General features: G+C 45.5%; 1 protein-coding gene across 1 annotated transcript in view; it reads right to left on the bottom strand.

Moving 5' to 3' along the window:
- The window catches only part of Pi4ka (phosphatidylinositol 4-kinase alpha), a 117,715-nt gene that overhangs the window by 20,083 nt on the left and 74,156 nt on the right, over positions 1 to 23,476 (bottom strand). Inside the window, exons 20-34 of the mRNA XM_021654527.2 lie at positions 23,079 to 23,187; positions 22,435 to 22,571; positions 22,188 to 22,321; positions 19,250 to 19,332; positions 14,803 to 14,873; positions 14,600 to 14,724; positions 13,452 to 13,533; positions 13,109 to 13,192; positions 11,901 to 11,990; positions 9,457 to 9,576; positions 7,636 to 7,728; positions 6,401 to 6,557; positions 6,023 to 6,150; positions 1,221 to 1,379; positions 865 to 1,016 (exon numbers count right to left, since the gene is read on the bottom strand). Of these exons, the coding sequence (XP_021510202.1) occupies positions 865 to 1,016; positions 1,221 to 1,379; positions 6,023 to 6,150; positions 6,401 to 6,557; positions 7,636 to 7,728; positions 9,457 to 9,576; positions 11,901 to 11,990; positions 13,109 to 13,192; positions 13,452 to 13,533; positions 14,600 to 14,724; positions 14,803 to 14,873; positions 19,250 to 19,332; positions 22,188 to 22,321; positions 22,435 to 22,571; positions 23,079 to 23,187 (1,724 nt within the window). The remainder of the gene's footprint in view (positions 1 to 864; positions 1,017 to 1,220; positions 1,380 to 6,022; positions 6,151 to 6,400; positions 6,558 to 7,635; positions 7,729 to 9,456; positions 9,577 to 11,900; positions 11,991 to 13,108; positions 13,193 to 13,451; positions 13,534 to 14,599; positions 14,725 to 14,802; positions 14,874 to 19,249; positions 19,333 to 22,187; positions 22,322 to 22,434; positions 22,572 to 23,078; positions 23,188 to 23,476) is intronic.

Below are 23,476 nucleotides of genomic sequence, written 5' to 3'. Positions count from 1 at the left end.
TAAGCAATCTGTGGGACAGTGCTATGAATTCAATCTAAGGGTGGGTGATTATTTCCTAGTGTATGGTTGCTGCTAAACCAAGCCCTGAGCAGGGTGCTGTGAGGCATGGGTGGAAGGCCCTGGTCTGCCCCTGCCTGCAGGAAGCTTACATCCCTGAGGTGGGATGGAGATCAGGAGTCAAATTGGTGGGTAAGACACAGTTCTCTGCACAGTAGAAAGCCAAGAAATCCCCCAAGTGGGATCCAGTTGCAGTGGGATCTTTTCAAGGGACAGATCCCAGCTATGCTGCCTGACAGTGACATGGACTCTGTGGAACAAGCATGTTCACATATAGCAGAAACAGTGTGAACTGGATCCATTTTCAATAGCTTATTCCTATGGCACTGTGGAAAAGTATAGGCAAACAAGAAGACTGGGCCTTCTCTGTACATGGCTGGAGAAATGTAGTTTGAATGGGGTCAAGTGGGCTATGGGGTCATGGTCTGGCTTTCAGGGACAAGGCAGACAGAGTGCCTGGTAGAAGCAAGAGCCTCCACCAAGCTTGGGCAGATAAGCACACTGGCACTAGCCACAGGCCCTTCACAGACAACAGCAGAAGCCATGTTCTAGTGAGAAAGACTGTACTTGGGGGCGGGGGGAGGGGAGTACAGCTGGAGAGGCTCTTAACCAGCCAGAGGCTCACGATCTCATGTCTTCTATAAGTGCTTCTACAAATCCTATGGACAGTGCCATAGGATTTACTCTACATTGTACACAAACATCAGAGAACACACCCACCCACCCATACCATGATTTATGTTACATACATGCCCCACATGCTAGTAATGGGATACCCAGATGCCCCCAAAGAAATAGAGCCCTCACTTGAAACGTGGTCCAATGGCTGCCACATGCCTGTTCATGCTCCCCTTAGCTCCTCCAATGTTCAGGGACATGGAGCGTTGCAGCAGGCTTGAGAAGATCTCCACCTGGTCAGAGCTACAGTACTTGGCGATCTCAAACCGCTGTACCAGGAACTGGGAAAAGGTAAAAAAGCTGTGTAAGTTGGGGTGGGCCAGTCTCATCCCAGTGCTGGTGAGAGCAGCTAATAGGAGGAGTTCTGGGAGTCAGGGAGGACCAGAGGAGGGGCCTAGAGGCCACTCAATGTCTCAGGTCCCGGCCCCTAGGCCTGGCAAGGCTGACCGTACAAAGCACAGCAGGGCATGAAGGTAGGCACGCACATCGATCCAGATGTAGTGAGGTGTCACTTCAGGGGGACAAGGTCTTGGCTGACTTGCTTCTGACGCTGCCAGAGGGTCTGCTTCCTTCATTTCAGCAGAGAAGAGGCCAAACTTCTGCTCCACGGTCATGTGCCAGGCCCCAGCCATCTCCCGCATAAACTGCAAGTGCGAAAGAACTGTCAGCTCTTCCCGAGAGCAGAGGGGTAGCTGCTTTGCTTCTGAATTCCTGAATAAAGCTCCATGTGCCAGCTTGTACCTGTGGTCCCAGCACTTGCAAGGCTAGGATACCAATAAATACCAATAAAATTAGAAGGCAAGGAACATATAAAATAGTATCATATAACCCATGACCCAGGGCAGCTACTTCAGTGTTTGGTCTGTTTCCTCCAGCCATTTTATCCAGATTGACCGTCACCCTAACTCATGGGCTCAGCAGGGCGGGAGTGCAGCAGCACAGCTGTGATGTACTGATGCAGAGAAGGTGCACAGTACAGCATGGCTGTGATGTTCCAATGCAGGGCAGGCCGCCGCAGGCTCTGTTCTGGTGAATCCCAGAAAGAATTCTGGAAACTACCTGTGTGAAGGAGGGCAAGTACCACATGTAGGGGTTCCAAGCCACAACAGTAGGTCTTCCTTCATTAGCTTATCAGATTTGAGAGTAGCCCAGGAAGTTAAAGGGAGAAAGGCTGCAATTGCCAAGAACTGAGTCCTTCCCTTGGCCTAGCTATACTGATCCTGGGCCCTTAATGCATGGAGGTAGGAGTGTTGCTCAGGTAAAGCAGAGTAGTGGCCTGGAAGAAGTGGAACAGTTATCATTTGACCCTAGGAAAGCACCAGCAATGCATGGCTTATACAGGCTCTGTTTCCCTTTCTAGTACTATTGCCTACCCTCTTGCAAGAGTGGCTCAAGAGGCTTGGGATACTGCAGTGCAGAGCTTGCCATTTGCAAGGGTGTGGATTCAATACCCAGTACCAGTCACAGTCATTTTCACTTAGATGCTCTGTGCCTTGGGTTGACTCCTGGGTTCTTAGGAGCAATAAAGAGCAAGATGGGAGCCAACAGTCCCAGGAAAAGCCCAGGCATTCTTTTTAAAATGGCAACTCACTTCTGCCTTTCCTTCTGATGTCTGAGGGCACAGATGCCACTGAGAGGCCATGAGGGTGCAGAAAAAATGCCATTCATGCTAAGGACAGCACTGTCATAGGTGGGAACCCAAGAATACCAAGGAACTACACCCTGCCTGTGGCTTCTCTGGGAGTCTGGCTTCTGCCTAATGTTAGGTGTGTTTTTACAGAAGGGGGGGGGCAAGTCGGTAGGAAGTATAGGGAGCCGCAGAACTGACAGGACAAAGTAGCCAAGCAAAGGCCACACACCCACTCATTTGTGTAATATCCACTTCTGTGCTAGGGCCTCCCCGACTCTGGGTAAAACAAGTGTGTATGGTCCAAGAAGTAAGGTACACACAGCATACAAAGCCTGAGAAAACAGCAGTATGGAGTGTGGAGGGAAAGTGTTCTAGGCAGGGTGGCCAGGGAATGCTGTGGGATGAAAGGAAACACTGGACACAAGTCCTGCAGATGGCTAGCACGGACATTCATCTAAGGAAAGAAAATACAGTTCCTGCAGCTAGGCAGGAACAAGCCTGGGAGAGCAGGAGCAACAGGATCTCACACAGCCACAGCAAAGCAAACAAGAACACAAAGAGACAAAGGAAGGTGGCATGTGAACTTTGGGTCACGGAACAAGTGCAGCTGGTGGGAGAGCAACAAGAGGTGGGGACCAGAGAGGTCCAGTCTAGTGTAGGTCTGACTGGCATGCTCCTATTGCATGTATAGAGGGTGGCATAGAAGCAGGGAGACTCAGTGTGGCAATGTGAGTGAGTAATAAGTCTTGGGCATCTGAATACTGGATCCCCAGTTACTGGCTGCTTGGGGAAGAGTAGGAGGCGTGGCCCTGCTGGAGGAAGTGCATCACTAGGAGAGGAGGGCTGTGAAGTTTAAGATTCCGCCTTTAGGGCTAACTCTGTTTCCTGCTTGTGGTTTGAGATGTGAGCTCTCAGCTGCTGCTCCAGCAGCCTACTACCCTTGCTCTGCCATCATGGTCCTTATGGAACCATGAACCCCCAGTAAACTCTTTTACACATTGCATTGGTCATGGTGCTTTATCACAGCAATAGAAAAGTAACTAATTCACTGGGTATGGTGGTTTAATGAGAATGTCCCCCCTAGGCTCAGGTTTTGGAACACTTGGTCTCCAGTTGGTAGCACTGTTTAGGGGATGTTATGGAACCATTGTGTGTGTGTGGGGTGTGACCTTGCTGGCGAAAGCACATCACTGGGGGTGGGCTGTGACAGTTTACAGCCTTGCTCCACTTCTAGTTCGCTCTCGTTGCTCTCAGCTGCCTGCTCTCCTGCTGCCATGTCTCTCTGCCACTTACAGACTCACCCCCTGGACTCATCAGCCTAAATAGATTCTTTTTCCACAGGTTGCTTTCAGCCATGGTGTTTTATCACAGCAGGAGAAAAGTAACTAACACACTGGGGCTGTCTTAGGGTCACAGGAGAGATAAAGTAGGCCATAGCCACAAGTGTAGCTGAAATGCTGGGAGTGACCAAATTCGGCATCTATTTAAAGGTAAAAAGATAAAGTTAGTACGATTTGTTCTGGGCAGTTTGTTGGAAGTGTGAAAGGAGAAGTAAGATGTCTGTGAAGAGTCTGGTCTACACAGATGTAAGGTAGGCATAGCATAGACAATGCAGTGTCCAAAATAGGAAGCAACTGGAGCTCTTCAGCCCAGGCCTTTTGTGGTACTGAACCCAGGACCTCATATGCCAGGCACAGGCTTTTGTGCTGAGCTACATAACTAGAGCTTTTTTTTTTTTTTTCCTGTTGTTGTTGTTTTGTTTTTTGAGATAAGGTATCCTTGGCTGTCCTGGACACACTCTGTAGACCAGGCTGGCCTCAAACTCACAGACATCTGCTTGTGTCTGCCTCTGCAAGTGCTGGGTTTATAGGTGTGTGCCATTGCACTGGGCAAACTGGTTTTTATTTTCAACCAAATTAAAAAAAAAATTCTATGTGTATGAGTGCTTTGCCTATATAAGTGCATGAGCACCGTGTGCTCTGAGGGTACTGGGAAGTAAATCCAGGTCCCCTGTTAGAACAGCAAATATTCTTAACTGCTGAGCCATCTCTCCAGCCCCCTTTCCAACTCTGTGAGTCCAGTGGGTCTTCAAATTTACTTCTTCTTGACTCAACTTTCTGAATAGCTACCTTGATTTTTTGTTTGTTTGTTTGCTTGCTTTTCGAGATAGTGTTTCTCTGTGTAACAGCCCTGGCTATTCTGGAATCAGACAAGGCTGGCCTCAAACTCACAAAGATCTGTCTTCTGAGTGCTGGACCCTGCCAGCTGGGATACTCATCACCTAATAAGCTCATGGTGCTTGATGGCAAGAGACTAGAAGAATACACTTAAGACTGGTGGTGCCAGGAATGGAGGTGCTAGCGATTTTGTAGGTAACACTGCCCTGGCAGGCAAAAGGGGTGTTAGGGCATCCATGCTGAGAGGTACCTGCTTTGCTTTTTTTTTTTTTTTAAGACAAGGTTCACTGTGCAGCCTTGGCTGGCCTGGAACTTACTCTGTAGTCCAGGCTGACCTTGAACTCACAGAGATCCACCTGCCTCTGCCTGGGTAGGATTAAGTGCTGGGATTAAGGCTACACACCACCATGCTCAGGCTGGAAGCTCCCATGTGAAGGAGTCCATGCGTGGAATAGTTAGACTCCACCATGGGTGCTCTCAGGACACAGCCTGGGACAGCCACGATGTGAAGTCTGCTCTACTGTCCTTGCCACTAAGGATCCTTAGTGGCTCAAACCACCCACCCTAAAGACAGACTGCACGTTTAGATATTCAAGGGCACCCCGAGTCCAAGATGCAATGTGAGGGTTGACAACAGTGGTCATGAGCACTGCTTTACCCTGTGAAGCTGAATCAGTTCTGATTCTCTGTGGCTGGAGTCTGTGTGAGGGTGAAGGGGAGCATGGAGGGGAAGCCTGACATAGCAGGAAGAGAGACCTTGCCTCAAAACCAAGTAGGAACATTAGCAGTAATGCATGGGTGTGGGGCAGGGCAGATAGGGTTAATATCACTCATTGCTATTGGAGAGGTCCTGGGTTCTGTTCCATGCAGCCATGTTAGCTCCTAGCTATCTCTAACTTCAGTCCCAGAGGATGTGATGCTGCCTTCTGACCTCCTCAGGTACCAGCATGCATGAGGTGCACAGACATATGTACAGACAAAATAACTATACACATAAAATAAATAAATATATAAAAATATGCTTAAGATTGTCTTCAGGCTATGGTAATAAGATGTACATGGTACATACATGAAATGGCTTCTGTGCCAATATCTTCAGAAAAGGGAGACTCAACATGCATAATCCTGCCAGGAGCCTCCATGAAGCAGTAAATCTAGAAACACAGCCCTTGGGTAAGGTGGCTGATCCCACAATTACAAAGTCAAGAAGCAACTGTTCCCAGTCAGCTCCCACAGTCTCAACACAGAGCCTGCTTTCCATTTTGAGCCTTTGGGATACAGGCTCTCCAAATACCACTCCAACATCACTGCACCTCTTACCACCCACAGCATTCTTTCCGGAGACCAGAGCTTATGAGCACGAAGGGCTTGTTCAGGGTCACAGTACTCACTGACAGCAGAGCCAGGGCAGCTTCTCTCCTTTCTCTCACCCCCCCTCCCCCCGCCCCACTTACAGAGCTAAGCGGGCTCAGTGTCCTACCGGCACTTCCACTCCATTCTTGCCAGCCAGCAGCCACTCCCAGCAGGCCAGTGCAGTCTCCATGCCATGCTCATTGAACATCCGGAGGGGACCCCAACACAGATGATGGAGGAGCTGTGGGTCACAATCTGGAATCAAACAGATTAGTCAAAGGCTCCTGACTTTGGCTTGGCCTGAACATGGCTTCCCTAGGCTGTCATGAGAGCCAGCACTATCTGGGGTCAACAATGCCTTTTATTTATAGGGGCTCAACAGAGGTGAAACAAATTTCTATTAGCACAGCTTCAGCTCTTTCTTTGATTCTAGGTTATCAAGGGTTTCTAAGCCAACATTCACTTAGAAATGAACCCAGAATTCCATGGAACTTCTCTGTGTTACCTTTGCTGCTAATGAGCATTGCAGTCAGTTTGAACATGGCCTGTGTATAGTGCTGAGGATTATTGTGGTCCAAAGCTGTAATCAGATCCTGGACCATCATTTTGTTCAGGTCAGACAGCTGGCCGGTGACCCCTGAGAACCGAATCATTCCATAAACCTGTGAAGAAGCATACTTATTAGGAGCTGTGTCAATATGCCAGGAAGTTAGTGAGGCCCTGGCTACCAGCTGACCAAGCTCACAATAGGACTGGCCAGTGACTCACTGTCCCAACTAGAACTCATGTCAATGATGCTGTTGTTGAGCATCTCTTCAAAAAAAATGTATGTTGGTGTTTTCCCTAACTCTGATCCTTGAAGGTAGAGATATATACTCATCACTGGACGAGGCATATAAACACAAGCTACATAAATAAACTTCTTTCAGATTCAATCAATGAATCAAACAGCAAAACTGGCTTTATTTTTTTCAGAAAATGTTCTTATTTATATTCTTGGCTATACAGGAGCTATGACTGTTTCCAAAAAATAAACCTATGCCCCAAAGACAAATTTTCTGCTGCCATAGTACCATTTAAAATGACATAAAATAAGCTCTTGCTGCAATTCTCAGCATGTAGTTAGCACAAGCTGAGTACAACAAGGGACTCTGCCAAGACTCACTGCAGAAGATTAGCCATTGGATTAAGCAAGAAGTAGAGTGTTCAGGTGGAGGTGACCAGCTCTCAGACTACTCTGAGGTGTCAGGCTCCACCTTCAGTGTTGACTAGATTTGAGTTTGTGGAAGAGAAAAGCGAAATTAGGTGAGTGATGGGGTTGGACAGGAATTACGTTCTAGTGAGCCTTCTGTGAGGAGTCCGCAGACATGCTCCTAAGCCTACTTTTGCCAAGTAATTTAATCTCAGGAGCCTTTATCTGTAAGACTGGAATATTGGTACTTATATATTAACAAGTTCCCAGGAGAATACATGGCACTCCACACACATTTGCTACCACTTAACAAAATGCCCTGGCATGCCTGAGTGTGCCTACACAATATCACTTTTCTACAGGTGCTAAACAGCTGTCATAAATGCCCTGGAAGGTGCCACTGAGTGCTCATACCCAGGCTACTCGCTCACCTGAAACGAGTCAACCCCACAGCACCCAGATCCCTCATTCATATTCCACTGTGAAAGAGTTAAATAGCATCACCTCGATGCTCAGAGTAGCCTCTAACATAAGGGCAAGACAAGTACCTCGCCTGCATAGCGGTTGCGCAAATTCAAGGAAGCCATGAAGTTGGAGTAATCTTTCTTCACACAGGCTGGCCGTTCAGTTAGCTGAGTTGCCTGTAGACAAGTATAGAAAGTTGTTTTAGATGTTGAAATATCATCTTTTTCTTATGTTTAACCAAAGTCCAGGAAAGAAGTCAAGCTCTGATGCGAAGACTACTCAGTCTCCAGTGCTTGCAAGCTAACTTAACCAATCATCCAGGAACACCGTCTAGAGACTTACATGCCTTATAGAAAAATTTAATTATTATATTTTTGAGACAGAGTTTCTATGTATAGCCCTGGCTGTCCTGGAACTCACACTGTACACCAGGTTGGCCTCAAATTCAGAGATCTGCCTACCTCTACCTTCTAAGTGCTAGGATTAAAGGTATGTGCCACCACCTATAACTAACACCAGACCATAAATAACTCTGGTCTTCACCTATGTGTATGATGAGAGATGTCACTGCAAGAATGTGACGTTGGGGACTATAAAGTCTCCTTTGCTTTCATACAACAGAGGTGCCTTAGTCAGGATCTCAAGCACAACCAACCATCAACACAGAACAGAAAGCACCTTTTCCTACTTATTGACAGTCCACTCAGCTGGACATGGTGGCACATGCCTTTAACTCCAGCACTTCGGAAGCAGAGGCAGGTGACCTCTTTGAGTTTGAGGCCAGCCTGGTCTACATAGCACTCTAAAAAACAAAAAATAAAAAACCTAAAACAACAGCAGCAACAACAAAACCACAAGTGTCTTCTTACTTAAAACCTATAACTTTCTAGCAAAAAGATGAAGGAAATCTTTTCAGCAAAACAGACTCCTTGCAAGCCGGCTGGCCAGTGCCTAGAAAAGAACAGTTGGCTTTAAGGCCTGCCTTCTACCAATATATGTTCTTCAAGCTGTGCAGAGCTCAAGGCTGGGGCCCCCGATCCTGAGGCAGGACAGTAAGGTAGAAAAAATCTTGGAAACAAAAGAAGGGGAAAAGAAGCCCTCCACCCTGGGATCTTGTGAAGCATTTGCCAGCAACAGTGCAAAGATTCTAGCACGGTGTGCTAACAGCTGCTTGAGGACCTTTGCCCTTCCCAGCCACGAACCTGAAGTTTTCTGAGACTACCAGCCCCAGGAGCTGCTGGTTTACTTTTTCATATTATAATTCCACTCAAGACATCTGGAGCAACCTCACCCATCTCACAGTGAGAGAGCAAGGACAGAAGTTTCTCAGCAATTCTTTGAGGTAAAACCCGAGGGTCACCAGGACGCCAGTGCCTTGAGGAGCCTGTATCCACACATGGATTTGTCTTGCTTTCTTCTGAGAGCCTCTTTAATACCCAGGGCTGCATAGTGAGACACAATCTCAAACCAACTTTGATGCAGCTGCTTCAACTCTACTGGTTAATCCTGAAATCCCTTTCAACATCAAAGCCACAAATGCAGGCTTGGCCTGAGTTGAGGAAGATGGCAGTGTAGAGCTGTGAGTGTCTGAGAAGGCAGTTTCTTTCCTCTTTATAGACACTAGAAACTCAGATTTCATTAATGTATCAAGTCTTACCTTCAAAAATTGATATATTTCAAAACTTAAGCACAATACTGAAATGTCTGTATGGATGGGTACCTCTTTTAGACCCTTATCAATTCCCATCTGCTAACAGATACCCCATGTAACCCATGGATATGTAGGATATTATGGGTGCTGAGAGGTCTTTCATGAAAATCTACATATAGGCTGAGTCCTTCACCCTATAATATTGCTCTCACAGATTAGGGGCTCACTGTTAACATAGGACATTTGCACATACTCCAAGAGTTGTGTTCTGCTTGTTGTAGCCAGCAAAGTGAAGGATGCTTTCAGTGGCCATGGCCAATCCTGTGTGCTGGGACAGTCCTGACACCCAGTTCTGATGTTTGTTCAGATATTCCTGAAATGGGAGAAAACAAGTTACTTCACTTAACAGAAAGGAAAACCCTAGAAGTATAGAGCATCAGATCAGATACCAGGTTTCAGTGCATGGTCTGCCCTGACTTGCCAGCTGTGGGACCATCAGTGAGTCAAGCCTTTTCATTTATAAATGAGGACGAGGCCCTGAGCTCTGAGTGGCTGTCACACAGTTGGCAGGCTATGTCATGAGGACCATTCTTGACTGGCAAGTGCTCTGCCAGCTGCTGGAAGCCTGCTGTGAGCATGCAGGCCATATGGAGGTCATGTGCATATCTCCATTCTGCTACAGTAGTATAGTACTCTGCTACAGAGGGAGGTGGGCAATGGACACTGGGAACCCAGAACAAGTCTCTGAGCATGCCGTTTGGCTAGCGAAAGGACATCAGGACAAAGGGATACATGGCAGACCAAGAGGAAAAGGAGGGTGTCTATTCTTGGGATGACATATTCTCATAACTACAGGAACAGGAGAAGGCATATAAACACACACAATACTGCCAATTGTTTTTAGAATTTCTGATCCATCTGTGGATCAGACTGTACAATGACTGGGACTAAGTAATAGTTAAATTTAAAAACTAGATCAGATTTGCTACTAAGACTGGACCACTGTGGTGGGCACTGAGGAGGGAAAACTTGAGATGGCTAAGACTGGGGAGAGGAGGAGCAGTCAGTGAAGCTGGTCAGTGAGAGCTGAATGAAGTCAGGGATTCAGAAAGGATGGACTACTGGGGAAGCAGAAAGAAGGACCAGGGTATGGATATGGCTCATTATATTCTCTTTCTTTCTTTCTTTCTTTCTTTCTTTCTTTCTTTCTTTCTCTCTCTCTCTCTCTCTCTCTCTCTCTCTCTCTCTCTCTCTCTCTCTCCCTCTCTCTCCCTCCCTCCCTCCTTCCTTCCCTGTCTTTCTTTCCCTCCCTCCCTCTTTCTTTCCCTCCTTCCCTCCCTCCCTCCCTTCCTTTTTTTGAGACAGGGTTTCTCTGTGTAGCTTTTGCTGTCTTGGAACTCACTCTGTAGAGCAGGTTGGCCTCAAACTCACAGGAATCCACCTGCCTCTACTTCCTGAGTGCTGGGATCAAAGACATGCACCATCTGACCTCTATTTTCTTCTTAAGGCCAAGTCTTCCTGAAAAAAATGCTGGGGTAGGGGAGCTCTATCTACTGATTTCTTTTGGTGTCCTGAAACCATTAGGCACTAAAGGATTCTTGCTTTCATTAGTAGTTATGCTCTTTTCCTCTACATGACATGAAGGAAACCAGATACTTTTCGAACACTAATGATTTGACAAAAAAAACCATCTGAAGAATTCCAGTGGACAAATATTAAAAGTACAAGGTGTCAAACAGTGGCCTTTCATAAGCAGGCTTGGCTTTGTCCTCTTTTGTGTGTGAATCTACTGGTCAAAGATGAGCACTTTCCCAGTGTTATATAATCCTTGCTATCAAACCTTCTATGGAAGAAGGAACCTCACTAGGGTACTTGCTCAGTGCAGTCTCAAATTCCTCCAAGTCTGTCTGAGCCAGCTGCTCTGTCCTTCCCGGGATTCACTAAGAGGAAGGTTTTTTTTTTTTTTTTTTTACAAATAGCACTTTTGAACCTGGGCATGGTGGCACACTCCTTTAATCCCAGCACCTGGGAGGCAGAGTCAGATAGACCTCTATGAATTAAAGACCACTCTGGTCTACATAGTGAGTTTCAGGACAGCCAGAATTGTTACACAGTTTGTTTCAAGATAAACTCTGTCTTGAAAAACAAAAATGAACAAACAAAATTAGCTTCTCCTGAGGTCCCGTTACAGGCCTGCACTGTTAGCTCAGGTTCCTTCTAGTGGTACCTTCCCCCCAATCTTTGATTCCTTTTAAGACAACGTTTTTCTTTCCACATACCGTGTAATTTTTGTTCTCTTTGCAAGACAGAACTTTAGTCTGAAGAAATGCAGATATATCTATGCATGTAGCCTAGACAGAGCTTCACTGGAACTCAATCAAATCTTTGATTCTGTCTGCTCACCAGCCTCCATCAAGGTCTCACGCTCAGGTGCACATAATGCACCAAGCCTGGGTGGCACTGCTGCTGGCTTGTGGCACTATTCCTGCCTACCATATTGCCCCAACACATCTAGCAAGCAGCCACAAGTCCTTCCACACTTTAGGTACTGTAGTGGTCAGACCCAGGCCCCTTGGCTGACATGCATACATACCCTGAAAGACACATCCAACAGAATAGCCCCTGAGCACTAATGTTCTCTGTTCATTCACACTAGTGTTTCTATTTTGACTACATTTTGGTATTTGGAAAAAGTACCTGTAGATGGGACTTAGTGACCGTGGGTGCCCACTTCATAGCTTCCTGCAGGATCATGCCACATCGTGCAGCAAAGTCTTTTACGATGCTCTGGAAGGTGAACAACCTGAAGTCAGTCTATCTAGGCTGCAGTGACTGTCACAGTCTAACACTGTGTCTTCTCCAAGTGTTATGTTGAAGTACTGATCCTCAGAAACTCAGAATGAGACTCCATTTGTATAGGGCCTTGAAAGAGGTGATTCCATTAAAGACCATAAGGGTGAACCCTTACCTAATACAGCTGGTATACTTAAGCCCAGAAGAAATGTAGAAATGTCAGGGACACTCAGAGGGAAGACCACAAGAGAACATAGTGAGAAGGTGGCCATCTACATTCCAAGGACAGTGACCTCAGAAGACTCCCCATAATTGTGAGAAAATTAAATTTTTTTTTTTTACTTAATCCACCTAGTCTATGACAATAGATATGGAAGCTCCATCAGTGACCATGCACTAATCCCAAGGTGCCAGGGGCCAGGAATCCTTAATAGGCTGTGAAGCAGAGCCTACAACATAAAATGTATCTGAAGGCCACTGTGCAACACATCCTAGTCCGTGACTTGGGAAAGGCATGTTCTAGGTGGAAAAAAAATTCTCACAGGCATCATAGCACTGGTCTGGATTCTCACTACTGATAGCTTGTCCAGCTGGGGAGGCCCCAGTTAGGGCAGGACCCTGCCTCAGGCTGGCAGAATGCTGAGCCAGTTCAGCCTTCTTTAGGAGCTCCATGTCAGTCATACTCAGTAGAGAGGAGTTACCAGGACATCATCCCCATCTGGGGCTATTTTACCCATTTTCCAAGGATATGGCAAAACCAGAATCTGTCATTATAGTCTACAGTGAAAAAGTTGGCATGCCTCAGAGGATTGAGCTCTGAAAATCATGCTTGCTCAATGCATATCTGAGGGGCTGGTAGCTGACTTATAGCCAGAAATGCCTTTAGCAGCTAAAGCAGGAATGTTGCAGAGTCAGGGTGGCTGAGTGGGAATTACAACCCTGGAAAATAGACAGGCCTGGGAGTTCAGGTGCTCCCCTACAGTCTTTTCTTGGGACAGTGCCAAAAACCATCATACTGCTAAATGCTGGGGACTTGGGGACCTAGGGTATGTTGATCATCTGTCTTGACATTCCCAGGGAACCCCTCATTCTAGGGGACCAAATGGACTTACCTCCCGGGCTTCGTATGTGTCAGGAACTGTGATCCGATAGGGGGCATCAGGAATGTCATAGTAAGGTTGGTCCTTGTGAATATCCTGAAAACAAACAGACCTCTAAGCCACTGAGGCTGCTTCTGCCAAGCATGTGACACAGGCAACAGTGTGGCTGCTACCCTTTCCCATCACATGTCCCATATGGACTCCCAAACTTGCCGCAGTCTAGTGGAAGACATCAGGGAACAATTTGGGTACCCCCTCCATTGTACATAAGTGAGTATTACTGGAGGATTAAGTCAGGACAGCACATGGTGGAAAGCTCATGTGTTAGGCAAATTCAAGCCACCGGAACACTCACAGCACTTAGTGACAGTGACAGTGTCTGCAGGATATCCAACATGGTCTTCAGCACAGTCCCGCTCCAGAGCAAGTGTGGAAACCTAGAGCAAGAAAAGGTTCTCTGGTATAAGGAGATGAGCTTTCTACGAAACTATGCTGTCCACCTCTGGTGCCTCCCCTGCACTGGCATGAGCCCACCAAGACATGGCACTTACACAGCTCTCTCCACAGTGAGGTGGATGGAGCCTGGTTGGAAATGTCCTCAGGCCCAGCCCGTCCTTGTCCTGAGGCTACACATCCTCCTTTCCAAAGAAGTTCTAGTTTTTGATGGTGCTCCCCAATATTTCTCACATTATGGCACCAACAGAAAACAAAAGTATTGGAATGAAGTGAAGCAGTTGCCTGGTCCTAAAAGCAATAATAGGTCATGGGCTGATGACCCATGAATTAGAAGGACACTGCCTTTGTGCAGTGCTCATCTCTTATGTGGCTCAGTGTTCGAGAAGTCTGACTTAGATGCATGCTGCATGTGCAGGCTTATTCTCATAGTCCCTGGCTAGCTCCAGAGCCAGATTCTGCAGCTGCCTAGACCAGGCATATAGCCTCTGTGATAGGCTCTAGAAACCCTAGACATTCTTAGGAAGCTGAAGGCAGGCTGTGTGTGTGCAATTTGGCATCTCTACCTCAGAGGCAACCCTGCTAACTTTCTGAAAGGTCTCAATATGCTGTCATGTCCTAAGCTTTGTCTCTGAGCACAAGCAGTGGAAAGATGCAAGTGTGTGGGATTTTGTTCTGAGAAGCTCATAGGATCCTTATTCTACTGGGGGACTTTCCGCTAGATCCTGGATTAAGAGTCAGTGAGCTCAATCTTATCAAACTATTTTAGATAATACCAATGGCTCAGAAAGTATGGTTTTTGGCTAAAATGTAGGCTGTAACAAACTCACTGACATTCTTGGGGCTGCTCTATCACCCCTGAGTTTTTATTCTGACTTTGTTATTTTATGGGCTGATAATATAATGATGACTTTTCTTTGTTCTATGATATACACACACACACACACACACACACACACACACACACACACACACATATATATATATATATATATGTATACACACATACATACACACACACACAAAGCATTAGAGAGAAATCAAACTTACTTATCCACCAGACCAGACAGGTACTTGTCAGCCACTCTCCTTATCCTCTTGTGAATGTGATTGAAGTTCACCAGCAGAAACTGGGCGTGCCGCTCCAGCTCCTCTTCATTCTCTTTGGTCTTAGCCTACAGTGAGAAGACAGGAACCATAGGGTTTCCTGTGTGCTGCCAGCAGGCACATGCTGGTACTCTGGTGAGGCTTACCTTTTCGGCCATCATGTTCAGGAAGGCATCAAACACTTTGTCAGCAACAGCAATGACACACTGCATCATCCCTGAAATGAGAGGGTGGTTCCCAGGGTTTAGGTATAGTCACAAAAATTTACCAGTGATCTCAAACTCAGAGAACTGCAGAGCAGCACACGTTTCTTTTCTCCTTCCTTGGCTCACTGAAGTGACACCTGCCATAACCATCCTGCATTTGCCAACACGAATATGGGTGCAACATTATCAGCCAAGCTCCAGCCTTTTCCTAATTTTCTCACTCATGGCCCCCTTTCTGTTTTGGGAGTTAATATGGACACCACATAGAATTTTCTCACATATCTTGCTGGCTTGTAACAGACTTCTCAGTCTGTCCCTGGACTTCATGGCCTTGATGCTTTGAGAACACAGCTGATTTTTAGAAGGTCCCTCAATTTAGCTATCTGATGCTGGCTCACTCGGGCAGGGCTTAAAGGACTTGGAGGGAATGCTAGCGGTGATGTGCTTTTCTTTTTATGTTTTTGTTTGTTTGTCTTGTTTTTCAAGACAGGGTTTTTCTGTGTAGCCTTGGCTGTCCTGGACTTATTTTGTAGACCAGGCTGGCCTTGAACTCACAGAGATCCAACTGTCTCTGCCTTCTTGAGTGCTGAGATTATAGGTGTGTGCCACCGTGCCTGGCTTTTCTTGGTTTCTTGAGACATGGTTTGCCTGGTTTGCTTTTCCTGTGTAGCCCAGGCTACACTTGAACTCATGACAATAGTCTTACCTCAGACTTCTGGATGCCAGGGTTACAGGTGTGTGCTGCTGTGCTTGGCTAACGTGTTTTTCTTGTCATATATATCAGGAGACTATGATATCTGGAGCTCTTATCTTTTCTGTGTGAGCTGTCATCCCATGGTTTGAGTGACTGTCTTTCCTTCCTAAAGCACGCTCTGATCGCAGGAACTAAGTGCCACCCCAGAGGAGTGCTGAGTGAGTTAAAGCCACAGACAACACAGCGCTGAGGAATGATACTTTGAGATCTCAGGCATCTAATTTATTTCTGACATTTTGCCAGTCTTGGCCTCTTAATGGATTCTGCCTGCAGTAAGTAGTATGACCGCTCATTTGGAGTTTCCACTTATCTCCATTTCTTCTATTTTTATAAACTGGAGCTCTTTAAGACTTGGCTCCCTTTCCCTATTTTGCATTTATTCAATAATTCAATTGGTATGGACTCATGACACATATATATAAAATGTGTGTGTTTGTCTGTATGTATGTACATATGTACATACCATGTATGTACCTAGTGTCTGTGGAAGCCAGAAGGCCTTAGATCCCTTGGAAGTGAAGTTTTGGATGGTTGTGAGCTGCCAGTGGGTGCTGGGAATTGAACTTGGGTCCTCTGGAAGAGCAGCCAGTACTCTTAACAGCTGAGCCATCTCCCCAGCCTCAAGTACCTCTAATCTTAAAGGTGAAAATCTGAAATGCAAGCTGAGGATGTATCTCTGTTGAAGAGTATTTGCCTAATAGTTGTAAGGCTCTGGGTTTGATCCTCAGAATCATTAAGGGGGAAAAAAAAGTCAAAATCTGAAATGCTCTAAAATTGGCAACTTAAAAATTTGTTTTTGTAAAAATTATTTATTTGTGTGTCTCTTGTGTTTATGTACATGTGCATGTACAAGAGCCATAAGGACCAGAAGGGGTGTTGGACTGACTCCTTGGAGCTGCATTAAAGGGATATACCTGATGTGGGTGCTGGGCTCCAGCCCTTTGATAAAGTAGTAGGTTCTCTTAACTGCTGAGCCATCTCTTTATTCCCCAAACTGGTTTGTGTAAGAGGTGACATGGTGTTCAAAAACTTTCAAATATCAGAGTGTGTCATGGCAAAACCCCACCTGCAATATTGATACCCAATTGGTAAAGGCAGGATCCCATAAGTTCAAACACGACCTGAGCTGTATTACCTGGTTCAGGGAAAACAAAACCTAGCCAGAAGGGTGGCACAGGCCTTTAATCCCAGAACTGGGGAGGCAGAGGCAGGCAGAGCTCTGAGTTAGAGGACAGCTGGGCCTACAGAGTGAGCTCCAGGACAGGCAAGACTACAAACAGAAACTCTATCTCGAAAAACCAAAGAGGGGAAAAAAAGAAAGGAAGGAAGAAAATAAAACCCAAACCAAATAAGTGCATATGGTGCACTTAGATACATATAGGCAAACAATCACACACATAATGTAAAAATACACTGAAAACCCGTGTGAGCTATTTACATAGGATTTACATTGTACTGGGCGATCTAAGTAATACAGAATGACTTACAGCATACCTACAGGTTTGTATAGCTTTTATGCAAACTCAATGGCTGTTCCTGCCCCACCCCTAGACACAGTTTCTCTGTGTAGCCTTGGCTGTCCTCAAACTCACAGTGGTCTGCCTGCCTCTGCCTCCCTGAATGCTGGGATTACAGGCCACCTTGCCTGACTCCCCCATGTCACTTTATAAAAAGGACAACAGTATACATACCTCCAAATATAGTCTACTCGTTTTTGTTCTACATTTTATATTAAACTTTACTCTTTTTAGAGTATCATTATGATTCATACTGTTCATAATGTAAACTTGTTTCAAATAAGCACAATTATAAAAAATACTATTTACATTCAATTTATTCTAATTTGATCACTGTTTAACTGGCTCCTTGATCCCCCCAGCCTGCTCTTGATGTTTAAAAGCAGTACTACCTTCTGGCATCAGAAAGATGCTGCAGACCCATAAATGACCATCTGTGGAGCCTTGTATTTATTTATTTATTTTGCAGAAGCCAGTATTTTAGAGACCAGTGTCTGGATGCTGGCACGCTTGCGCATAAACAGTAGACTCCTGTTTTGAGTCCTTGCAAAATAGGAAAGATGTATTTTAAAATTAAATTAAAATTTCTTTCGTGGTTCTGGGAATTGAATCTAGGGTCACATACACGCCCTCTACCATTGAGTTATATTCCCATACCCTCCCTTTTCATATGTGTTTTGTATGCTTGTGTGTACACATATGTGCACATTTACACACCAGAGTAGGATACTAAGTATTTTTTTTCTATCACTATTTACCTAAGTTTTCAGACAGGTTCTCTCACTAAACCTGAAGCTTGCCATTTTGGTTCGGCTGGCTGGCCAGGGAGCTTCAGGAAGCTGGCTGGCATACACAGCCATTTTCAGCTTTTACGTGAGTGCTGGAGATTTGAGCTCAGATCTTCACAGCAAGCACTCTTACCTATGAGACATCTTCCCAAAAAGCCTGATTACCTACCCCAGCCCCTCGACAGCTTCTCAAGCACCATGCCCTGCCTCTGAACTCTTTATGTAGCTGAGAATGACCCTCAACTTCCAACCCTCCTGCCTCCACAACCAAGTGCTGTGATAACAATGGATACTTAGCCAGGCCGGGTGGCGCACACCTGTAATCCCAGAGACAGGCAGACCACTGTGAGTTCCAGACCAGCCTGGTCTACAAAGCAAGTCTAGGACAGGCAGGGCTACACAGAAAAACCCTGTCTCAAAAAACAAACACAAACAAACAAACAAACAAAACAAAAAAAACAACCCCCAAAACAAAAACCAGTATGTACTAGTATACTCGGTATATGGTCTGGGAACTGAATATAGGACTTTATGCCCACTAGGTAAGCACTCTACTAACTGAACTACATCTTGGGCCACCCTGGAGTATTTAAAAAAAAAAAAAGTCTTTGTGGGGCTGGGGAGATGGCTCAGTGTTTAATAGCACTGGATGCCCTTCCAGAGAACCCAGGTTCAATTCCCAGCACCCACATGGCAGCTCACTACTGTCTGTAACTCCAGTTCCAGGGGATCCAACACTCTCACACAGACATGTATGCATGTAAAACAGCAATAGTTATAAAATAAAATAAATCATTTTTGAAAAGGAAAAATTCTTTTACATTTATTATTAATTTTTTTGTGCACATGTGCACTTGTATTTCATTGTGTAAGTGGATTACGGGTATCAGAAGACAATTTATGGAATCAGTTTTCTCCTTCCACCATGCAGGTCCCAGGGATCAAACTCAGACTGTCAGGCTTGGCAGCAAGTGCCTTTACCTGCTGTGCCATCTTGGTGGTCCTGGTCCTGCCTTGCAGTACTTTTTATTCTGTTTTGTTTTGAGACAGGGTGTATAGCCGTGTTTGTCCTGGAACTTGCTCTGTAGACCAGGCTGGTTTTGAACTCACAGAGATCCACCTCCTTCTACCTCACTAGGATTAAAGGCATGCACCACCACTGCCTGGCTCTTGCAGTACTGTTCAAGGTTATATATTTTACAAAGATGTTTCTAATGGAGTATGTAATTTCATATAACTACTTTCTCTACGTGAATAGAAAACAGAAAATATTCTTTTTTTCCTACTCAAGCTCAATTTATCACAAAGTACCATAATAATAAGCTTACCAGATTTGTCTTTTTGAATAGCTTTATCCTCAAAGTAGCAGAACATTACCTGGAATCGATCTGGATCTGTAGAACGCAGTACCCTAACGAGAAGAACAGTTTTGAATACACTTTGCAAAACCTGACCCTCCCCACTAGATACCTGGCAGTGTTTTGAACTGGTCTGGTTTAAAGGACAGCATCTCTGCCATTTATAGGAGCACATACTCACTTGGACCTTCCACAGGGTGATCTATACCGTTTAGTACCACAGTCCCCTCTCTCTCTTTTGTTTTTTTTGAGACGAGGTTTCTTGTGTAGTTCTGGCTGTCCTGGTACTCACTCTATAAACAGCCTGTAGATCTCTATAGGTACTCACAGAGATCCACCTGCCTGTGCCTCCTGAGTACTGGGATTATAGGCATGCATCACTACTCCTGGCCAGAACCAAGACTCTTAGTAGTGCTGGCTGCTTTACTTCAAACACAGCTATCCTGAATTTCTCGTCAATAGGAGGCTGGTAAAAGAAGCCAAAGCACACTCATTTGATGACACCCATCACCACTGCCAAAAGCAGAGGCAGCTTCATGTGTATTGTGGCAGAAAAATACCCAAAATATACTATTAAATGAGAAGAATAACATGCAGTGGAACAGGTCCAGCGCGGCCCCACCAACAAGTTCCTTAAAGGCTGTGTGTGCTCATGTGTGCACAATGCCTGAGCAGAGGACACTGAGGGGGGTTTGTGAGCAAACACACATGGGCATCTCTCAGTACGAATGAAGGAATTGGGACTAAGAAAGTAAGACCTGCATTAAAAAAAAAAAAAAAAAAAAAGACTGAGTTTCACCATGTAGCCCTGGCTTGCCTGGAAATTACTATGTAGATCAGACTTGCCTTGAACTCACTGAGATCCAACAACTCTGCCTCCTGAATGTTGGATTTAAAGTCATGTGCTACCATACCTGCATTCTTTATTTCTGTACCTTTGGCATAGTCTGTGTCAATTCTTGGGGTTGTTTTGTTTCTTAAAGATCTTACTTACATGTGTATGTGTCTGTATGCTCTGTGTGTGTGTGTGTGTGTGTGTCCCTGCCAAGTCCAGAACCTTCAGATCACTTGAGGCTGGAGTTACAGGACATTATAAAGTACCTTATGTGGGTGTTGAGAACTAAATTCAAGTCCTCTAGAAGAGCAGCAGGTACTCTGAATCATGGTGTCATCTCTCTAGCTTCTTTTTCATTTTTTTGAGCTCATGTAGCTCAGGCTGGTCTCAAACTCACACCTATCTGTGGAGAGCTACTTATTTGTCAGGCTGCTTGGTTATTGAGTTGTCAATGAAGAACATGTTTTCGCCCTGGCCTTCACCTGGAGAGAGGGAGAGGCAGGATGTTTTGCCAAGTCCACTTCCTTTTGTTTGTGTGAAGTGCTTTGCTCTGACTATAAAAAGGAACTGTGGAATAAACTGTGTGTGACAGTTTCTACTGGCAGCCCTCTCGAACTGATCTTGTATGTAGTGTGTATTTTTTAAATTTCCTTTCAATTCTCAGTCTCCACTCGGGAACTGTTTGACTCTGCTGGCGGGCTCTGGCACCAATCCTCTGCCTTGGCTTCACAAGTACTGGCATTTTATTTTTATAATTAGAAAAAAAAAAAAAAAACAAACAAAACCCTGAATTAGGCTCAGTGGTGCATGCCTTTAATCCCAGCACTCTGGGAGGCAGAGGCAGGTATATACTGCTGTGAGTTTAAGGCCACCCTGGTCTACAAAGTGAGTCCAGGACAGCCAGGGCCACACAGAGAAACCCTGTCTTGAAAAACCACAAAACAAAACAAAAACCAAAAAACCCACTAAACCAAAGAAACCTGACTGGGCTAGCCAGACAGCTCAGAGGGTAAAGATACCTGCCTCCTCACCTGACAACCTGAGTTTGGTCACTGAGATCCAATGGCAGAAGGAGAAGACTGACTCCTGCAAGTTACCTCAGAAACCCTGCTCCATGCTGGGCATCCATGTGCCACAGTCATATACATATATAAAATGTAAGAAGACAAAAACAAAACACCTATAATTTTTAGGGAAAAGGAAGAAAAAAGAAATAAACCCACGTGCTTGAACCATAGCTGTATTAAGAGCTGTTTAGGTTCTAGGGGCCACAGAAAGACAACAGAGCATAACAATCTGCCAGTCTCTACAGCAGCCTTCAGGAGGCGCCTGAAGCCAGGCTCTAAGTAAAGGCATCTATCTGTGCAGGCTCAGACGATCTTAACTTCTCATACAGGGATGTAAATTTTTCCTAATAACCAGGAACTGGGAATCAAAGCCTCATTCTTGAGTCAGAGCTTTGGGGTTGTTCCATGCTGGCACAGGAAGCTTGATGGAATTTAAGGGAGCTACCCCAAGCTACCCTCAAGCGCCACACTTGAGGGATGGGAGATAGCCTTAAAAGCATGTTGATCATGGTTTGTTTTCCGTTTGGTTTCTTTCTGTTTTTTTAATGCGGTGCTGGGATGAGCCTTGCACTTGTGAGACAAGAGCTCTGCTACTGAGCTGTGTCCTTAGGGCTCTGGCTTGTTTTTCTTTGAGGAAAACAAGGGAGGAGCTACACTGACGCCATAGCAGATGGTAATGAGGTGATCATCTTCTTTACACTAGCCGCCCTGGTCTATTCCATCTTTTAGATTTATTTATGTTTGTGCGTGCGTATGTGCACATATACATCCGTGTGTAGCCCGGGCTGTCCTGGAACTCACTATGCAGAGCAGGCTGTCCTGGAACTCACAGAGATCTGCCTGCCTCTGTCTACCAAGTGCTGGGATTAAAGGTGTCCTGCCCCATCCCCCCACAGTTGTTTGTTTGCTTTTTAAGTGGTTACAGGTCTTAAGAAGAGTTGAAAAAGTCCAATGTCTATTGAGACACAAAAGTTCAGAATTTTCTCCACTGTGAGGGCTCACGTACCTCATGTATTCCAGCCGATACACAGACAAGAGATAGGTAGACATGGCAAAGTCCAGCTTGTTGATGGAGGCAGACACCTCAGGAGGAGGATCTAGCAAGTTGATGATGGTACTTCGGAGCTCACTCAGTTCAGCCTGGAGGGAAAGAAATACCCAGAGGCTCGTGAAGTCACCTTTCCAGGAGAAAAGAAAAGATCTGTTCTAATTTCTTTCTGGACAGTTTAACAGGAGTGAGAAGAGAATCATACAGGGGTAACCGTGTCATTTTTCATGGCTGAGTTGTACTGGAGAACTGATCGAAGAGGCTCTTTGCTGGGAAAGGTAAGCAGCGGTGACTTGGTAGCTATTTCACAGACTCCCTCATACCATTCTTCCGGCCAGAGTCCTGTAAGAGAATGGTGTAAGAGAGATAAGGGCTGGATGTACAGATCAGTGGGCCACCTGATGAATATGCATGAATGGGGCCATTTTTCCCATAATAGGGTAGGTGGAATGAGAGAGGAGACAGGGGGAGAGGGAGGGAGAAGAAAAAACGGAGGGAGGGAGGCAGGGAGGGAGACAGGGAGAGGGAAGGAGAGAGAATATATGAGAACATGGAGTATCTAGTTCAAGAAGTCTATATGTTATTGGCTCTGGCAATTTCTAGAGTCTGGCAATTTCTAGAGTACTAAGACAATTATTCCCACAGTGAGACACAGAAACAAGTCTGTTATCTAATTTTGTGTGGGATGTGGCATTCCCATTGGGAAGTGTAATATTTGTAGGTACCTGTAGGAACAAGCAGCTACATTTGGGCTCAGTTGAAATGTACTCAGACTCTGAGGTGGTTGAGTCTGGCCTCAGCTGTTTCTACTGCACACTCAGCCTTCCCTGGAGAGATACGATTCCCTACCTGAGCCTTCCACAGCGAATCCCATCAGCACAGAGTAGAGCCAGAAGTCCCGGAAAAGCTTCTGTAGCCTAGGTTTAGCCTCTTTGATGGGTGGCAACCGTCGGGTGAGCTGACATGGAGGAAGGGAGAAAGTATAGAAGAATTTTACTAGCAAATAACCTAAGTGTTAGGTCAAGCACACATTCTCCAAGAACTCCACACCAGTCAGAAAGGGTGCAAATGTTTAGGTACACTGAACAGTGGCTGATACTCAATTACTGTGCCAGTTAGCAGGTTCCTTCTCTCACTGTTATATGGAATGCTAAGGTGTGCCAGGCACTGTGCTGAGAGCTCACTCAAGGGCCTTCTGTCTAACTGGGAGGAAGACAACCACAGTGGGCGCAGAGTCCCTGGAAATG

This window comes from Meriones unguiculatus, chromosome 17, assembly GCF_030254825.1.
Source record: "Meriones unguiculatus strain TT.TT164.6M chromosome 17, Bangor_MerUng_6.1, whole genome shotgun sequence".
Taxonomy (NCBI): domain Eukaryota; kingdom Metazoa; phylum Chordata; class Mammalia; order Rodentia; family Muridae; genus Meriones; species Meriones unguiculatus.
The sequence above is the reverse complement of the archived record's forward strand: the minus strand, read 5'-3'. Positions and strand labels throughout refer to the sequence as shown.